Below are 18,993 nucleotides of genomic sequence, written 5' to 3'. Positions count from 1 at the left end.
GTTTCCGTGTGCGGCTCTGGCTCTGGCTCTGGCCAGAGCAGCTTCGTCACGCTGGCCACGTGACCCGGAAGTGTCTCCGGACAGCGCTGGCCCCCGGCCTCTTGAATGAGATGGGCGCACCAACCCCAGAGTCTGGCAAGACTGGCCCGTACGGGCAGGGGTACCTTTTACCTTTACCTTTTAGACTTCAGGCTGTATGGACCTACTTTGATTTTTCCTGTAGCTTTGAGAGTTACCAACCAGAGCCAGATGCAAATGTTTGCATAGGGAGCCTCGGTATATTTAGAAAGAAGGCATTTATTTTTAGGACTAGAAATGATCACACAGTCCTTTCACCTAAACCTGCTCCTGCACCAGCTAAACATTACAGTATACCGATATATCACAATGTCTGAAATAAGGACGGTTGGCTTCACGGTTTTTCCTGTGTTGTGATTTTTGCATAGCGTGCACATACGCGCACATACATCATGATTTGTGATACATTGCCAGATCAAAAATTATGAAACTGATATAATGATATGGGCTTCAAACCAGTTTTTGCCGATATATTGATCTATCACTCAGCCGTACCAGGAGCTAAGCCATAGTTTGGCTCAAGCATTACATCTGAACCTGGGCCCATGATTTCTTTTGCTTCAAACAAACCAGGAATGGTAAGTCAAGAACAAAGCTTGAAGATCCAAGAAAAAAACAAGCAAAGCTTTGCAAGTAAACATCTGATGCTCTTGCAAATGTCAATTTAACCAGTCAATTCAGCATGAAATCTAAACAGCTGAACTCCTTGCAAACCAAAGTTAAGGGTAACAAAGCTTGAAAAATTGGCTCCATAATTAGTGGGAGGCTGTGATTGTTGTTCAGTGCACTTTCAGAAGAAGAAGAAAAGACCAAATGCATTATGGGCTATGTGCTGCAAATCAGAGGCTGTGAGTCGCAATTGCTCACTTCCGAACATTTTCTAGTACCAGTGACAACCAGGAAACATTAATGATGAACCTGAAATGCACTAGGAATAGCAGTACTTTACACCACAGTAATTATATGGGTTATTATCTCACATATTACATGGCTCACACAACCTGTTAAGTGAGTGAATAAGCCCATGACCATAATTGTGTGTTTTTGCCCTAAGGCTTGACAATCAGTACCTATTAGTATCTATATCCTCAGCTGGGGATTGAAGACTCAAAAGCTTTTGCTTCTCTTGTGCCAGGATTTGAGTCCACAGTGACCCTTGAACTAGTCACCCAAGAGCACTGGTGAAGCTTTGAACTGGAAAGCATTTCAGATCTGTTTTCCTGTTGTGTGATTTCTTAATACTGAAGGAGGCTGCCATGTTAATTTTTACACGCTCTATGAATGCATAGAAAGTTGAGCTGAAATATCTCCTGAATGGCTATTCTCAGATGCAGTTTTGTAAATAAATGATGGCAGGATGCTTCTGAATACTAGCTGCTGAGAGTCACTGGTGGGAAGAGAACTATGGCCCTCAGGTCCTTCTTGTGGGCTTCCCAACGACATCTGGTTGGCCCAACATATCTACATGCCTCTAGCTACCATCCCAAACATACCAAACAGTCCATTGTATATAGCCAGGCACTACGTTACAGCCGCATCTGTTCCAATTCTACAGACAGAGACTCTCACCTAAGAGATCTACAGCAAACCCTTTTAGAACTAAAATACCCAGCAGATGAAGTTAGACAACAGATCAACAGAGCCAGACTGATACCCAGAGAAAACATGCTGCAAGACAGACCCAAAAAAGAAAATAACAGAACACCTCTAGTCATCACATACAGCTCCCAAGTTAAAACAGTACAACGCATCATCAGAGATCTACAACCTCTCCTGGACAATGACAGTTCTCTTTCTCAAGCTCTGGGAGGAAGACCTTTCATTGCCTACAGACAGCCACCCAATCTTAAACAACTCCTAACCCACAATAATACTACAACCAGACCTAACACGGACACTGGCACCAGAGCCTGCAATAAACCCAGATGCCAACTTTGCTGCCACATACACCCGGACAACACCATTACTGGCCCCAACAACATCACACATACCATCTTGGGACTATTTAATTGCTCATCGTCTAACATTGTGTATGCCATCAAATGCCATCAGTGTCCTTCAGCTCTCTATATTGGACAAACAGGCCAGACCTTACGCCAAAGAATAAACGGACATAAATCTGACATCAGGAATCACAAGACAGAGAAACCAGTAGGAGAACACTTCAATCTCCCAGGACATTCTATACAAGATCTCAAAGTAGCTGTTTTACTACAAAGGAATTTCAGAAATAGACTGGAAAGAGAAGCTGCTGAATTGCAATTTATCACCAAACTTAAAACCATGGAGAGACAAAGACATTGGATTCTTATCTCATTATACATGACAAAGCCATTTTTCACCTTCTCACCCCTTGCTTTTTCCTGTAAGACCTATTGCAGTCGTTAAGAGTCGTCAACAGGCTCATCACAGCTATCTGCCAATCACCCATTCCCACCACCCTTCTGAGTAATACCCCTCCCCACCTTCTCACTATATAGAAGGGTCTGGAAACTTCTGTTTCAGTGTATCTGAAGAAGTGTGCATGCACACGAAAGCTCATACCAAGAACTAACTTAGTTGGTCTTTAAGGTGCTACTGGAAGGAATTTTTTTTGTTTTGGTTGGCCCATGTGAGACTAGAGTACTTGACTAGATGGGCCTTTTGCCTGATCCAGCAGGACTCCATCTATAGTGTTATGTTAATTTATGCATAGTACTTACTGCTTTCTTTTCCTTCTTTCCCCAGCTACCTTTTGAATTGGAGGTCTATTACATTCAGCATGTCATGTTGTACATTGTTCCCATCTATCTACTGAATAAAAGAGGTATGTAGTGTGTGTGTGTGTGTAAGTGTGTAAGGCTTATTTGGAGATTTTTTAAGGCCCCCCACTTTGCATTTAAATTGTTCACATTTTGTATACATATTTTATATGCCTTCGTCCCCTAAGTTTGGAGAGGTGCACAATCCAATTAGAGCACATCTATCAATCTGTATAGAAGTTGAGGCTTCCAAATGAGGACTTTCCCCACCTCCATCCCTAGATACATTTATTCCATGTTATACTTGGGAAGCAGAACATGAAATCAGTGAGGGTAAAAGCCTGCTGGAACAGAAAAAAAAAATAATTTGGGAGCCTAGGGAGTTCGTAGGAAGGGGACAAACCATATAAAGCCTCACATTTCTTCATGGTCACTCTGATTTTTTGAACAACGATCAAAGTGTGTGACACTCCCATCTGAAGACTGCTGCCTTGCATTACGATAGAGGTACCTCTTGCTGGTTTACAGCTATTTGCTGCCCTCTAGTGCTGGCTCGAGAGAGGTTGACCAGCTTGCCTTCTAAAATCCTGGTTGCCTTGGAGATATACACAAAGTTGTAGAGGGGGGCCAACTTTGCATTACAAAAGCCCATTGGAGGTTCTAGGCTAGTGAGCAGTACCTCGACAACATGAGATCCAGGAACTGTTGCCAGCATCTGTTCCACATACATGGGTTCTAGGAGTGTGGCGAGTGCCAGACCTTGTAGGACGGTTGCTTAGAAAGTGTGAATTCCTGATTAGCTTACTGGAAAGCAGTCAGAACTGCAAGAAAGGGAGACTATTCTCTAGCACAATTCACAGCAACTTAGTGTTTATTTTTCACCATTTCTTCTATGCATTTTCTCAACTTTGTTTATATATATTGGCTGAAAGATTCTATAACCTTCTCATCTCACCCAGCCCCACCACAACCCAGCAGATCTTTGTTCCCTAGCCCTTTGAGCCACTCTGCCAAGCCCTTTGGACTCACCTGAGCAGCACCTGGCTCCTGACCCTGCCTCTTACTCTCATTGACTCCTTTTGCTTGGCTGCAGTATGTTCTCGGACTTTGATAATGCACCTTGGTTGCCTGGATTAGATAGATGATAGATAGATAGATAGATAGATAGATAGATAGATAGATAGATAGATACAGTGGTGCCTCGCAAGACGAAATTAATCCGTTCCGTGATTTTCTTCGTCTAGCGGTTTTTTTGTCCTGCGAAGCAAGCCCATTGACAGCTTAGCGGATTAGCGTTATTAGCGGTCTAGCGGCTTTTAGCGATCAGCTGAGAAGCGGCTTATCAGCGGAACAGCTGATAAGTGGCTTAGCGCTTAGGGAAAGGGCGGAAAAAAGGGGGGGGGAAAGTGGGAACTCGCAAGATTTTTTCGTCTTGCGAAGCAACCCCATAGAGAAATTCGTTTAGCGAAGTGCCTCCAAAAACGGAAAACCCTTTCGTCTAGCGGGTTTTTCGTCTTGCGAGGCATTCGTCTTGCGGGGCACCACTGTAGATAGATAATTTATTACAGTCAAAGACCAGCTCACATCGGTTGCCTGGATTAAGGAATATGTGTGTAAGATTGCCTGCTGTCTGGAGGTAAATTTTGCATTTGTAGCTTTTCTCTCTGGCCTTGGCCACCACTGCCATGTGGCCCTTGGAATCCTGCAGGGAATATGCATTCACAAATGTGCTCTAGATACACTATTGAGCAGAGAAATATTCAAGGGGTGTCATTGCTCAATGGTACAATCCCTGGCATCTCCTGATAGAGCTGAGAGTGTCCTCTGCCTGAAACCCTTGAGAGCCTCTGCCAGTCAGCGCAGCTGGTGCTGAGATAGATAGACCAATGACCTGGCTTTGTATAAGGAAGCTTCCTATGGTCCTAACCATGCCAGAACATTTGGGAGGTGTAGATGCTAATGGATAACTGCATTGATATTGGTGTAGTAGAACATGTGGATGATGCCAGTTTGTATTGGAATTTGCAAAGGTTAAATTCCTGAAGCATCCCAGAATCTTATGCTCTCTCATGCACATTCTCTCTCTCTCTCTCTCTCTCTCTCTCTCTCTCTCTCTCTCTCCCTCTCCCTCTCCCTCTCCCTCTCCCTCTCCCTCTCCCTCTCCCTCTCCCCCTCCCCTCTCCCCCTCCCCTCTCCTCCCCTCCCTATCCTGATACCAAAATGACAGTTGCTGCACATTTTGCACCCCTTTTTGACTTTAAAAGCAAACTGCACAAGGGAGTCACGTGTGCTGCAATTGCTTGGCTTTGTCTCTCTTAACACAAGGTGTTGAATGTGTGACTGATCCCTGGGGTTCTGTCTTGGCTTTCTTCCTGCTAGCTCTGTATACATAGGGAGGTGGTGCTTGATTTTTTTTTTGTGTGTGTGTGTGTCTGTGTGTCAGCACCAAAACATCCAATCCTTCACTTGCAGGCTGAAGTGGTACAGCCCAACAATTATTTCACCACTCAGTGCTGCTGATTACATAGCTTGCTGCTCAGCCTTAGGACATTTTCACATGTGAGATTTAAATTGCGTCTTCTGATATGTGCTGGTGCAGGAAAGCAGTGGTGCAAATGAGCACTGAGGCTGTCTTACAATTGCATCACAACCTGTCTCACACAAGAGCTCCCGCATGCCTCTGGTTGCGAGCACTGAACATTTAAAGCACATCATTCCTCCCAAAGAATCCTGGGAGCAATCGTTTACCCTCTACAGGTCTGCAATTCCCAGCATCCTGGACAAACTACAATTCCCAGGATTGTTGGAGGGAAGTCATGTGCTTTTAATGTGTAGCTTGATTGCAGTCTCTGTCTAGGAAAGTTCCCTTTAAGTTCAAAGCTTGTGTGTGTGGCCTGTATCACCCAGCAGGAGGAGCCAGAGCTCTCTCTTCTGTCGAAGAGGATGTGGTTGCTCCTTTTGGTGCCTTTTTTCAGCTTAATGCCACCATTTGTTTAGAGTACCATTTACAGATACTGAAGCCCATGAGTGCAAGAGTAGCAAGAGGGCTGGTGCAACGCCCCCTCCCCACAGTAGCATCACACATTATGTATGTACAGGTAACTCACAACTTACGCACATTAAACTCGTGCACGTTCAGCTTTACGCACTTAGCAAAACAATTTTTTTAAATTAGAAAGGGAGCAGAATGCGGACAGGTGTCCGGGGGTGGGGGTGGGGTGGAAATACTTTGGCAATCCCACCCACCATTGCACCCAATGTGTTTTGACTAAACACAATTTTGGCTTTACACTCTATCCCTGGAACATAACCTCAGTGTGAGTTGAGAGTCATGTGCATAATATTGCTATATAGTGGTACCTCGGGTTAAGAACTTAATTCGTTCTGGAGGTCCGTTCTTAACCTGAATCCGTTCTTAACCTAAAGCACGACTTTAGCTAATGGGGCCTCCTGCTGCCGCCACGCCGCCGGAGCACGATTTCTGTTCTTATCCTGAAGCAAAGTTCTTAACCCAAGGTAATATTTCTGGGTTAGTGGAGTCTGTAACCTGAAGCGTGTGTAACCTGAAGCATATGTAACCCGAGGTACCACTGTAAAGGCTTGTTGTAGCTGCTAGAATTTAATTAAGGATTGAGTGTTATCAGACCCCCAAGTGTTAGAAAGTCATCAATAACAGTGTGTATTAAGATGTGTGTTAGAAGCTTTTAACCCAGGGGTCCACAGCCTTTTTCAGCCGTGGGCCAGTCCACTGTCCCTCAGACCATGTGGTGGGCTGGACTATATTTTGAAAAAATATATAAACGAATTCCTATGCCCCAGAGATGCATTTTAAATAAAAGCACACATTCTGCTCATGTAAAAACACACTGATTCCCGGACCGTCCGCGGGCTGGATTGAGAAGGCGATTGGCCGCATCCGGCCCCCGGGCCTTAGGTTGCCTACCCCTGTTTTAACCCTTTGGAATTAGCCTGTGTGAAAAACTACGGCAAACTGCCTGAATCGTGTATTAGACACTTTACCCCCTCGCTTGCTTGCTTGCTTATTTATTTATTTTCTAAATGCATTTTTATATTTTATACATATATTTACGTTAGATACTTCTAACGTGATTTCTAAGGAAATCAACATGTTTTAAGAGTTAATTAAGTCAAATTTCCCTTTGAGGTGTTAGCTTGGGGTAATGATCCATTAGCAAGCCAAAGGATGAAAGGACATACACCATTTGCAAATCAGGGGATTTTATTGGTCCCTCAACTTAGGATTTAGTTTAAAAAGACAATGCCAGTGTTTTAAGGAAAGGTTATGTTTAGAAAGGCAGTTAGGAGTTAAGCAACAGTGTTGGGAAGTAGTGGGCTGGAGAGAGAGCAATGTTTGAAAACAGTGGTTGGGGTCTGCTTAAGTCTAAGGCTTCTGTGGCTATGGAAGAAGCCAGAACCTCTTGGGGCATGTATGCTGTGGTCCTCTCCCTTGTATGCTCAGGTTGTATATATGTGTAAATAATTCATATACCATAAAGACACCACAGTCTCTGCAGTGCCTCATTTTTCCAAAATGAAACACAGACCCTTGACAAGCACCTGAAATCTTGCAGGACTGTGGAGATTTGGGGGTGGTGTGTAGCATTTCTTAACCACCCTTCAGCACAGTTAGACTAAGTTGTGTTTGTTGCTGCACAAGGGGCTATGAACTTATGGTGACTGCGTAGAGCAAGTTGATTTTTCTTTTGTCTTGTTATCCACCAGTCTGTGTATAAATATGGAATTCTTACTCTTTTATTTCCTGATGTCTAGATAATACTTTATTTAGCTATTTCCTATGTTTTATGATGCAGAATCTCGCTTTGTATTTTTGTGACTGATTTTTATGTATAATGTTTATTCTGACACCGAGGAAGAAGCTGTGTTTAGTTAATTGTGTTTTGTAGAATGTGTATGGGGGGTTGTTGGTATTTTTAGCTTTCATCTTTTATTTAAGATGTGTTAACCTACCGGTACATTGTAGGACGCGGGTGGCACTGTGGTTTAAACCACTCTGCCGCTTGAACTTGCCTATCGAAAGATTGGTGGTTCGAATCCCCATGACGGAGTGAGCTCCTGTTCTTTGGTCCCAGCTCCTGCCTACCTAGCAGTTTGAAAGTACTCAGTGCAAGCAGATAAATAGGTACCGCTCCTGCAGGAAGGTAAATGGCGTTTCCGTGCGCTGCACTGGTTTTGCCAGAAGTGGCTTAGTCATGCTGGCCACATGATCCAGAAAAACTGTCTGCGGAAGCGGACAGACGCTGGTTCCCTCGGCCTGTAAAGCAAGATGAGCGCTGCAACCCCAGAGTCGTTTGCGACTGGACTTAACTGTCAGGGGTCCCTTTACCTTTTTAACCTACATTGTAAAATACTTAGGTTTGTTTGTTTGTTTGTTTGTTTCCTTATGTGCTCTTTTACCATAAAAATCTCACAGTGGGCTGCAACAATAAAATATACAATATTAAAACAGGGAAAGTGTAAAAATAATTAAAAGCAGTTCCAAAAACAATACAAATATTTTTTTTCTTAAAGAAGAAATACATGTACAAAAACAGTTAATATTTCCAGTAATTGTTGTCAGGGTGGGTTACCACAATATGACGTACTGTTAAAAACAAATAAATTATTACAGTCAAAACAGAACTCACTATTCTGCCTGTCTAGTTCTGGACACCACAATTTAAATGGGATATTGAGAAGCTGGAATGTGTGCAGATAAGAGCAGCCAAATTGATCAGGGTTCTGGAAACCAAGGCCTATGACAGGCATAGGCAAACCTGGCCTTTCAGATGTTTTGGGACTACAACTCCCATCTTCCCTAGCTTAACAGGACCAGTGGTCAGGGATGATGGGAATTGTAGTCCCAAAACATTCGGAGGGCCGAGTTTGCCTATGCCTGGCTTATGAGGAATGGTGGAAGGAGCTGGGTATGTTTAGCCTGGATAAGAGGAGACTGAGAGGAGATATGATAGCCATCTTCAAATATCTGAAGGGCTGCCACATGGAAGATGGAGCAGACTTGTGTTCGCCTGCTCCGGAAGGTAGGACTTGAAGCAATGGATTCAGATTACAAGAAAGAAGATTCTGACTAAACATCAGGAATACCTTTCAAATTAGAAAAGCTATTCGACTGTTAAATGGACAACTTTGGAAGGTGGTTGGCTCTCCTTCATAGGAGTTTTTTAAGCAGAGGTTGTATGGCCTTCTATCTGAGATGCTTTAGTTAAGATACCTGCACTGCAGGGGTGTGGGAATCAGTGACCTTTGGGGCCCCTTTTTACACTACAGTTCTGTGAATCTTGATTCAGTGGAAGAGGTGTGCAGGGAGACCTCTCAACTGCAGTTTTGTAGCAATGATAAGGTGCGTGTTGTATTCTTGGACAAAATCTGTTTACTAAACTGGTGTGGCGGGACGCGGGTGGCGCTTTGGATTAAACCACAGAGCCTAGGACTTGCCGATCAGAAGGTCGGTGGTTTGAATCCCCACGACGGGGTGAGCTCCCGTTGCTCAGTCCCTGCTCCTGCCCACCTAGCAGTTCAAAAGCACGTCAAAGTGCAAGTAGATAAATAGGTACTGCTCCGGTGGGAAGGTAAATGGCATTTCCGTGCGCTGCTCTGGTTCGCCAGAAGAGGCTTAGTCGTGCTGGCCACATGACCTGGAAGCTGTACGCTGGCTCCCTCGGCCAATAAAGTGAGATGAGCGCTGCAACCCCAGAGTCGGTCACGACTCGACCTAATGGTCAGGAGGTATCTTTAGCTTTACCTGTTGGTCTGGGTTGGGTCATCTCATGTTATCTCTTTTCTGATGCAAGTGACATTTTAAAAAGTCAGTCTGGGATGAAGCTTCCAATGTTGCATGTTGTTTTTGCTCACACCTAGAAATGTGAAGGAATAAACTGGCTTCCTAATGGTCTCCTAAGCTCTGGAAGCATCTGAACAGTGTTGAGGCATCCATGTTGGGAGAAATATACAGGGAATTCATGGCAGTGATACGCTTAATTTATTTAGCACTAAACTTGAAATAAATTTGTATTTTGCCCCTTAGAATATTCCAGGCATCCAAATGTGTGGTTTTGCTTGTTTTGCATAACATGGCTCCTTCTCATTCTGTATTTCAGTTGTTCAAAGAACACAGCAGTGGTGGTGAAGCAGTTTGAGGAAGGGGGAGAAGGACTAGGTTGGAGGAAATTAAACTTAATGAGAGGCCAGGAGGAGTAGCCAGGAAGCAGGGAAATTGCTTTTGAAGACTGATGAAAAATGGTCTATATGTGCAATCAATCAATGAAAAGAGAGAGAGCAAAACTAACCTAATTTTAGTTGTCTTCCTCTCCCACCCTCTGCTTTTATCACCAGTATTTCCATACACGACCTTGCTAATGGAGCCGCAAACAATAAGTTTCAGCCCTATCCAGAGAGAGAATTTCATTAAGGAGATAAGCAACCATAAAGTGAAGATGAAAGGCTAGAAGGGAGTGAGTTGCATTTGAAAGCCTTCCAATGTTTTGCTTCCTTCTCCAGCTGGCTGAAACATGCACCATTTGTTCGGAACTGTTTTGAGCATGCTGTGGATTTAAATTTTTATTTTAAGTAGGGATGTATCTGTGCTGGAAATCCAGGAGTAAGTCAGGAGCCTCTGGGGCAGTTTCTACTAGGTGTATACTATTTGTGGGTCTGAACTACCATATTTTTCGCTCTATAGGACGCACCCGACCATAGGATGCACCTAGTTTTAGAGGGGGAGAACAAGAAAAAAAAATTCTCTCCCTCTCTGCGCAGCGCCCCTTCAGCTGCAGGAGAAACGAAGCCCCTTCCATTTCTCCTCCTGCTTCACTGAAGGGGTGCTGCGCAGAGAGGGAAAGCTGCGCAGCGCCTCTCCAGCGAAGCGAAGCCAGGAGAGCAAGAGGGATCGGTACGCACCGATCCCTCTCGCTCTCCTGGCTTCAGGCGGCTATCCCTGAAGCCAGGAGAGTCTTGCTCTCCTGGCTTCAGCGAAAGCAACGTGAAGCCTCTGGAGTGCAGCGGGAGTTCCCACTGCTCTCTGGAGGCTTCATGCGGCTATCCCTGAAGCCATGGAGCCTGCATTCGCTCCATAAGATGCACACACATTTCCCCTTCATTTTTGGAGGGGAAAGCGTGTGTCTTATAGAGCAAAAAATACGGTATATACCAATAAAATGCCCTAGTAGATAAGACCGAAGGTTCATATCATCCTGCTTCCACACAAAAAGCGGTTCAGGCATGGGTATCTGTCCAGCATCTTGTGCACTAAAAGCAGACACATTTCAGAAAAGCTGAAATAAATTTTCTGTCTCCCTGTTCTCTTCTAGCACTGAGACCTGTGAGGTTTGCGTTTCAAGATAACTTGTATGTTTCAGAAACCCCAGTGGAAGGGGTCTGTTTTAGCTGCATGGATAACACCCCTCCCATCAGTGAGAGGCTGCCTTCAGTACAGAATTCATAGCAGCATAGAATTGAAAGGTTGGAAGGGACCCAAATGGTCATCTAGTCCAATCCCCTGCAATGCAGGAATCAATGCTAAATAACCTCTGACAGATGGCCACCCAACCTCTGCTTAACAATCTCCAGTGAAGGAGAGTCCACCACCTTCTAAGGTGGTCTTCTCCACTGCCAAACAGCTCTTAGCTGTCAGAAAGTTCTTCCTATATATTGAAAGTTCTTCCTACGTTAATTGGCTTTGCCATTATTGTAATAGTGTCTTCAAGAGAAGCACTGCCCTTTGTTTTATAGGCAACCATTTATTTACATGGGGGTGGGTGGGTGGGAAGAAAGAAGTGCATTCAAAGGCCACATTGATCAGCCTCCCCCCTCCCCAGTAAAGCTTTCCTCTCATTGTCTGTCTCTGCTGAAGAAGCATGTGCTCACTCCTGGGATTTCTAAGGATTCTCCACGGAGTCTGGCACTCTGCTTTCCAAAATCCGCCCCCCCCCCCCGAAGCTTGTGCTGACCTTTAGCCACCCACTGGCTAAGAAAGCTTATAAGCTGCTTTGTGCCTGAAAGCTGTTTCCTTCCCTGGAAGCGCACGTAACCGCCTCTCCTGGGAAGTCAAGGTGCTCAGTGACGAATGCCAAGGTTGTGTAAATGGCATCGACTCCTACAATATTCAGGCAGCTTTGCCTAATTGGCAGGGCTGTGCTGTGCACTGGATTCAGCTACAGCCCAAATCACTTGAGCCTAATCAGGCCTTTTTGAAGGGATCTGTGCCTTGTTTGAGGTGGGTTGAAGCACCCCCAGATAGTGATACAGATACATGGTAGTGACCGGTTGGGTTGAGATTCCCAGAGCCATCTGGGGCTGTCAGAGGCAGGATGTCAGGAAAGAAAGAGACGCAGACATGAGCGATAAACCTGAGGAAACTGAAATGGAAAGAACTACTGGCCAGCTGCATCTTCACAGGATGAAGTGTGTATGTGGGGGGGATTGATGCCTTTCCCACCAGGCCTCTCCTCCTTTCCACCACTGCAAGACATCTTTTCCTTCCTGATCCTGCCACCTGCACAGGATCTGATCCTCCCATTTAGCAGCTTCTGCTCCTTTGCAAGTGGCTTCCCTTCCATGTGTGGGAGCATCAGTGTGCAGGATCAGATTGTCTTGTTTACTGTGTGGTAAACAAAAAAAAGTTCTCCATGTTTTTGCAGGTGGTGATAGTAGAAATCTGTTGTACACAGCAAGAGTGGACTAGAAGCTGAAGGTTAGGAGAAACAGGTTTGGAGAATACTTTGGCAGCAACTACACATTTGATGCTACTGTATTCTCCAAACTCAGAAGCCTATGTCTGAGGCAGTAGTGGAAGCAGAAGCCTTCTTTTGCTGGTTACATCCTCAGAATTTCTGGTTTGAAAGGCTCCAGGATCTGTAATCATGTGTGTGTTGTTCAGATGCCTTTGGAAACATACACGGCATAAAATTGTGACTGTGTTCATAAGTTAAGGTTTTCAACTGAGGTATCCCCCGTCTTTTGGAGGTAAGGTGCAGACCCTAATGGTTGCAGACCCAGAAATGGTTCTCCACAGTTTGTAATCTTGGTGTGAAAATTAGTGCCTTATTAAAGAGGCACTAGGTACTTGGGAACTGTAGCAATCAATGAAACATTGACTTTTCCTTTCTCTCCATCTCTCTGTTTCTAATAGGTGTCTACACTCCTGAGCCATCTTGGAATTTCTGGTGGGCTTTATTATCCACTGGACTGATGTTTATCTACCACTTTAGCGTTTTACAGATTCTGGGACTGGTGAGTGAACATTAATGTTTGCTATATATGCCTGCCAGTAGTTGAAAGAGCAATTACTGTCTGTATGTGCTTAATGCTACTGTGACTTATCTAGGCAATGTTGCTTTGTGCTTCCGAGTCACACCTCTCTTTGCAGAAGCTGTATCTGGCCAACTGCTGTTACTCAGCCTGTTAACAGTGCCATGGGAGGTTCAGGTTCAGGGAGTGACCGGCTTGCTGCTTCTGGGTTGCTAAGGGAGTTGGGTAAACAAATTGGTTGCTGTGAAGGTTGTTGAACCATCCTTTTCTCCCCCTTCTTCTAGGCCACACAAGTGAATTTGAACAATATGCTGTGCCCTGCCATCTCGGATCCTTTCTATGGCCCTTGGTATAGACTCTGGGCCTCCGGCCACCAGACGATCATGACTTTGATTCATGGGAAACTCATAATTGGCATCTACTACAGTGCTGTGCCTGTCTTTAGGTTCTGTGTGGATTTGCTTCGACTCCCAGCTAAGAAAATCTACTGAAGCTTCTTCTTGGAAGGAAGTGGTTTTTTTTATAGGAAGCATAAAAGGACTGGTGGTTGTGCTGCAGAAAAAGGGGAAGAGGAAAAAGCACTGTGGATTAATGGTTCCTTTTGTTACAAAATAAGGTGTTCCCTCCCATTCCCAACTGACTACTGATTTTTCACTGCCCATAGCCAATGGCAAAACTTGTGGCCTTATCCACTGAGAGGGTGACATTCATTCCCAGCAGTTTCTATCCTTTAGAAAACAGAATATTGCAACTTTGGATTGAAGTGTTCCAGGGTCTCCCAAATCTTGATATATGGTGTCCTCGCTGCATCCACTAGTTCTTAGTAGATAATCACACAGGGTGGTGATTAGGGCTGGGCAATGTATTGATACATAGTTTGCAGACCACATTGTGAGAACTATTTCAGAATAATTGAGCTGGCAATGTATTGCAAAGCACAGACTTCACAACTCCAGAGGGCAGTATAATTGAGAGCCCTCTGGCAGCTGGGTGCCTGCCTTCCCTTTCCCCTCCAATGGCTGAACACTCCACTCCCAGCCTCAGCACCTCCCCGTAACTGTAATTGCAGTGTCTCTACACTGCAGAAATCGTGGGTGGGCTGCTTCTTCCTTCTCCCTTTGTCTAGGGAGGAGTGGAAGGAATTTGCACACCAAACGTGAGGGCTTGCCTGCCTCCAATAGGAGGAATCTACAGTGCGCATAGCACACTGCTCCTTCACCTGATCTCCCTCGTGGCTGCGACTGATCTTCACTCTCCCCAAACCTCCATGTTTCAGACATAGATTGGAAAGCTGAAAACCAGATATCTACCAATCCTAGTGGTGGTTCTTAAATTTACCAGTAAAATGCAGTTTATCTTGTTCTGTGGACACTGAGCATCTTGTAGTATCCTATTTCTGCCAGTTTCACTTGATTCACTTATCATTAATTGATCATGGTGTTTGGCATCCCCTGATCTTCAATACAAATTAGCAAGGTTCTGTTCTGTTTACACTGGTTGAAACCATGGGGAACAATTAACAGCCCAATAAAAGAAACAAGAAATAAAGACTTTCCAAGCTACAGTGGATTTCTGTCCCAGTGTGCTCAAATCCAACCATATTGTATTTGGTTCCAGCTCATCGGTTTTCTATACCGATAAGTGAAAAAACACGAAGAAGGGGGAAGTATGTAATAAATTTAGGGAATGAATTATGCTCTTGATGCAAGCAGTGCCTGTGTAGGAATAATTGTTCTACAAAGAGACACTGTCAGTTTGGGTTGGTTAGAATTTTACCCTTCTGCAAACTGAATCATACAGTATTTAAAATTAATGATGGTGTTTACTTAAACACACCTGATGGCGTTTATGTTTAGCCTCACTTAACCACACCCATGAAGAACTAGTTGGTTTGCCTGAGCAGAGGTGCAGAAATTTTTTAGGAAGCTGGTGATTGCTGGTGACAAGTAGAATGGATTTGTGTTACTTTTTCAGTGTTAGCCCAGATTTGAAGAGAAAGGTGAAGAATGCTCCTCTGCAACCTTCTGAAAGACTATTCTGCTTAATGGTCACACAGTGTCCTGTAGTGACAATGTTTTAAGCATTCTCTTTCTCTCTCACCTCCCCATTCTTCTGGTTGCATTGCCTTAGTTGTGGAATGCAGGATACGACAACTGCCATATTTCCTCCAGGTATATTTCTCCAACAGGATGCGTTCTGCAGTCACTGATACCTCAAGGAGAGAGAAGTTGCCTTAACGGTCAACATTGCAGCTCATTTCATTCAACCAAGGGAAGATGGTGGGATGGAGATTCGTAGAGCTGTGGAACTGCAAAAGACACTACTGAGTATTTTACTTCAGTTGACCAAAACTTGAATATTTAACTGCAATTTGGCATACAAAGAAGAGTATCCTGGACTTTTGTCTTTGTAAACCTTTTTGTTTTGGGAATCTTTGTAGTGTGTGAGGAATTTTGTACATGTTATACTGTGAATACTCTTTATTACCATGAGTTTTATCAGAAATGCTCATTGATGAGTTCCTGTTTCACAGCCCTGCTTTTCATATGCCTATTTTCTGCTTCTGGCAGAGCATTGAAGGAGGGAGTCTTGCATAATATTCAGTAATCCTGTCCAGGGTTGCTCTTTGCAGTTGCTGTGGTGAATATTAATGTCTAGGTTGTTTACTCTCCCAAAGTGGCATAAGACAGTGAAATTCCTAGCATAGCTGTAATCCTTTATCGTAGACAAGTAGACAGTAATGTAGGATTCAGCAGTATAAAATCTTAAGAGTACAAAACCTTGAAAATTGTAAGCAATTGTGCCTGACCTTTCTATCTGTTAGAATTACTTTGAGTAGGTATCTTTCTTTGATCGCAGTGAAGCCACCTAGCCCTTGGTGATGACCCTTTTTGTACTTGTTTCCAGTTCCATCAGTCCCTCCCTGGAGCAGAAATAGTAGCTGTTGTTTTTTAGGTTTTGAGTGAAACTTCTGAATTGACTGAGAGTGGTCAAAGCTTTCAACCCTGTGCCATGTTGCTCATCCACAAGGGGCCTAATCCTTCTGCCTTACCTTTTCCCAGCCCCTTTCAACAAACATGTTGGTGCTTCTTGATCACCTTAGTCCATGCTTCAGATTCTCCCTGGAAGTTACTTGCCACTCTTAAAAAGTGCCATGTTTTCTCCCATTGCCCTCTTTCAAGTGTTCCACCTAGTTTTGCTTTCAGAGGAGATAGCTGAGCAACTTCAAACTTGTCACTAAGGCTGACACGCCTCCTCTTCTGAGGTAAGCAAAACTGCATTAATGATCAGTTTGACTGGGTTAAACACACACACGCACACACACATTACTAGTTTCAGTGACAGCATTACTGGTCTGGATAATCACCTGCCTGTTACTTATGCCACATACTTTTGTGACTGATGAATGGGAGGCTGCCTGCATCAGTGTGTGGGGCACTTCATGCAAGTATGCTCTTCAGGGCTCTGGTGTGTGGCACTGTGGCATATTCCAGTCTGTAGTTGTGAATGTGGGTGAGTTGGGCTGCATTCTTGAAATAAAAGGACTGCTGGTCAGTATAGAACAAAAGTGTGTTTGGCTTCATTCCAGACAAAGAGCTGCCAAGTCTGCTCTTTGTAGTTGCAGAAGTTGGTCACCTCATTCAGTAAAGGGACTTTCACCTAATAGAACTTGCTTTCTGAGTTTTCTACAACTTGGGTTTTCCTGAGTTTTACCTCCTGAAGCCAAAAAGACCCTTCTTATAAACTTTTTTTGGGTGGGTGTTTCGGTTAAGTGACAGGACAATCCCCTTACCTGTTAAGAACTTCCAAAACCTGATTGGTTCTAAGATAGAAGCCTGAAATTTCTAATACTAGTCCAGAGTTGTGCACTTATCTCTGTACCATTGGGGAAGATTCTACAGCAGGGGTGAGGAAACTGTGGCCCTCCAGATGTTGCTGGACTACAACTCCCATAGTGCCTGCTCATGCCCATGCTGGTTGGGATTGATGGAAGTGGGAGCCCAATAACACCTGGAGGGCCATAGCTTCTGCATCCCTGCTCTTCACCACTACCATAGGTAAAGCCTGACCTACTTAAGAATTGCACCCTTTGCCAAGAGGGGCTTTTCATTTCTGACAGGACAATTTGTAACAGGTCACAGCTGGGGAGAATTTCCACATGGATAGATGTGTTTGTCCAGTGCTTGACTTCCAGGTGAGTTGGGCCCCCTACCTACTTTGCCTTTATATGCTGTCCTGTTCATTGAAGGTGGATGTGTAAATTGTCTTAAGGAGCCAGAGGCTGGAATTTGTAAGTTTCATTATAGGCCTCATACCTCCCCCATCCTAACTAAAGGACTGTCTTCATTGCTTCTTTAGCTAGTTTTCAAGGCATAGCGTTGCAAGGCAAAGTGTAGCTTTTGTTAGGATATGGTGCTTGAATAAGTGGGGTGCCAATGTCTATTGCACCTTAGCAGTGCTTTTTTAAAAAAAATAAAGGTGCTGGCACTATGAAGTTGTTAACAGTAAGTGCCACACTTTTAACATTTTTTTGGGGGGGGAGGTGCCAGTACTGAGTACCCTTGAGGACCCCTAGAAAAAAAGCACTGCACCTTAGAATGCCTGTGTTGCCGTGCATTGTGGATTTTTACTCCTCCACTTAGATCATATGGCGGGATCAGCATGGACTTGGGTTGCAATGCTTTCGTGTTTGGAGCTTCTTGTTTAATCTTTCTGGCTGTAGAACTCCCTAGGGCTGCAGGATAGCCTTCTGTTCAGCAGAAGCTGTCCTTTTGGAAAGCCAGAGATGGAAGGCCTGGGAAGGGTGGCTGTGATGTGCACTTTAACATTAGAGATCAGCCTTACCCAACCTGGTGTCCACCAGATGGTTCGAACAACTCCCATCTGCAGGGCACCTGGTTGAGGAAGACAATTTTTAGAGTACCTCAGTGTAGCTGTGACTATCTTCTTCTGTGGCCTATATCAGAATTTTGATATTTTTCTGTATTGCTAATTCAGTGTTTTGTAAAGGCCGTATTCATTACTCCTCTTTTAGAATGAACTATTTTGCTATGTATTATGAACTTGAGTTGTACGCCAGTAGTCTTTATAGGGCAAAATACCCTGATTTCTTGTACATTTGTGGTTGTGTTGTGTGATGGAGGTGAAGATTAACCTACATATGATACATTTCTGCAGCAGCTATGATTAAGTATTTATTTTTTAAGCAGGAACTGTGATCCATAAATGATTTATTAGGTATCTTTAGGATAGCTAACCTATCCTTGCTGTTTTGGCCACCATCGAGATCAGGGGAATTCCTATTCCTTTTTTGCCTCTTTATAAATATGGGGAAAATGAGTTTTTAATGGCATCTAATCTGAAGCTGCCATTCTCCTGCAGTAGCAGACATCTCCAGCCAGTTAATTTAAAAAAACAGCCATCTCATTTTCTCCCTTTCTTGGCCAAACTGTATTACTTTTGTTACTTTGAATTTCTTTTCAGTGGTACCCGTTGGGCAGAGGCTTATTCCATCATCAAAACTGGCAGTGGGATGTGTGTGTGTCTCCCCTGACCTATAACCCACCCTGAAGCCCTCCTCTCTTCCACTGAATCCTAGGTGTTTTACAGTAGGTTCAATTTTATAAACTACTCATTCCTTAAAAAAAAAAATGTAATAAAAACCCATTAGGTAACATTTTCCAAATACACACACAAAGTAGATATCGCGTACTTGAATTTATGGGAATTTGTATTTGTGTCTGAAATGACTTTCTTTATCTCTTAATAAAATATTGTTCCTGGGGAAGTTGGTTGCATTTATTTAAATGGAATAAATATTCCTACATCCAATTAGCACAGTTGTGGTATAAAGGAATTAAAACAAGTTATGCTAAAGGTAACTTCCACT

The 18,993-nt window shown here is 43.9% G+C and overlaps 1 protein-coding gene across 7 annotated transcripts in view; it reads left to right on the top strand.

Annotated features, from left to right (window-relative positions):
- Positions 1 to 18,891, top strand: part of TMEM164 (transmembrane protein 164) — a 55,339-nt gene extending 36,448 nt beyond the window's left edge. For all 7 annotated transcript variants that reach the window (XM_083722491.1, XM_083722490.1, XM_083722492.1 and 4 more), the window contains exons 5-7: positions 2,806 to 2,884; positions 12,985 to 13,085; positions 13,388 to 18,891. In XM_083722491.1, coding sequence (XP_083578617.1) covers positions 2,806 to 2,884; positions 12,985 to 13,085; positions 13,388 to 13,594 — 387 coding nt within the window. In that variant the 3' untranslated portion in view covers positions 13,595 to 18,891. The remainder of the gene's footprint in view (positions 1 to 2,805; positions 2,885 to 12,984; positions 13,086 to 13,387) is intronic.
- The last annotated feature ends 102 nt before the right edge of the window (positions 18,892 to 18,993 follow it).

Source organism: Podarcis gaigeae (genome assembly GCF_964106915.1).
Source record: "Podarcis gaigeae genome assembly, chromosome: Z".
Taxonomy (NCBI): Eukaryota; Metazoa; Chordata; class Lepidosauria; order Squamata; family Lacertidae; genus Podarcis; species Podarcis gaigeae.
The sequence above is the reverse complement of the archived record's forward strand: the minus strand, read 5'-3'. Positions and strand labels throughout refer to the sequence as shown.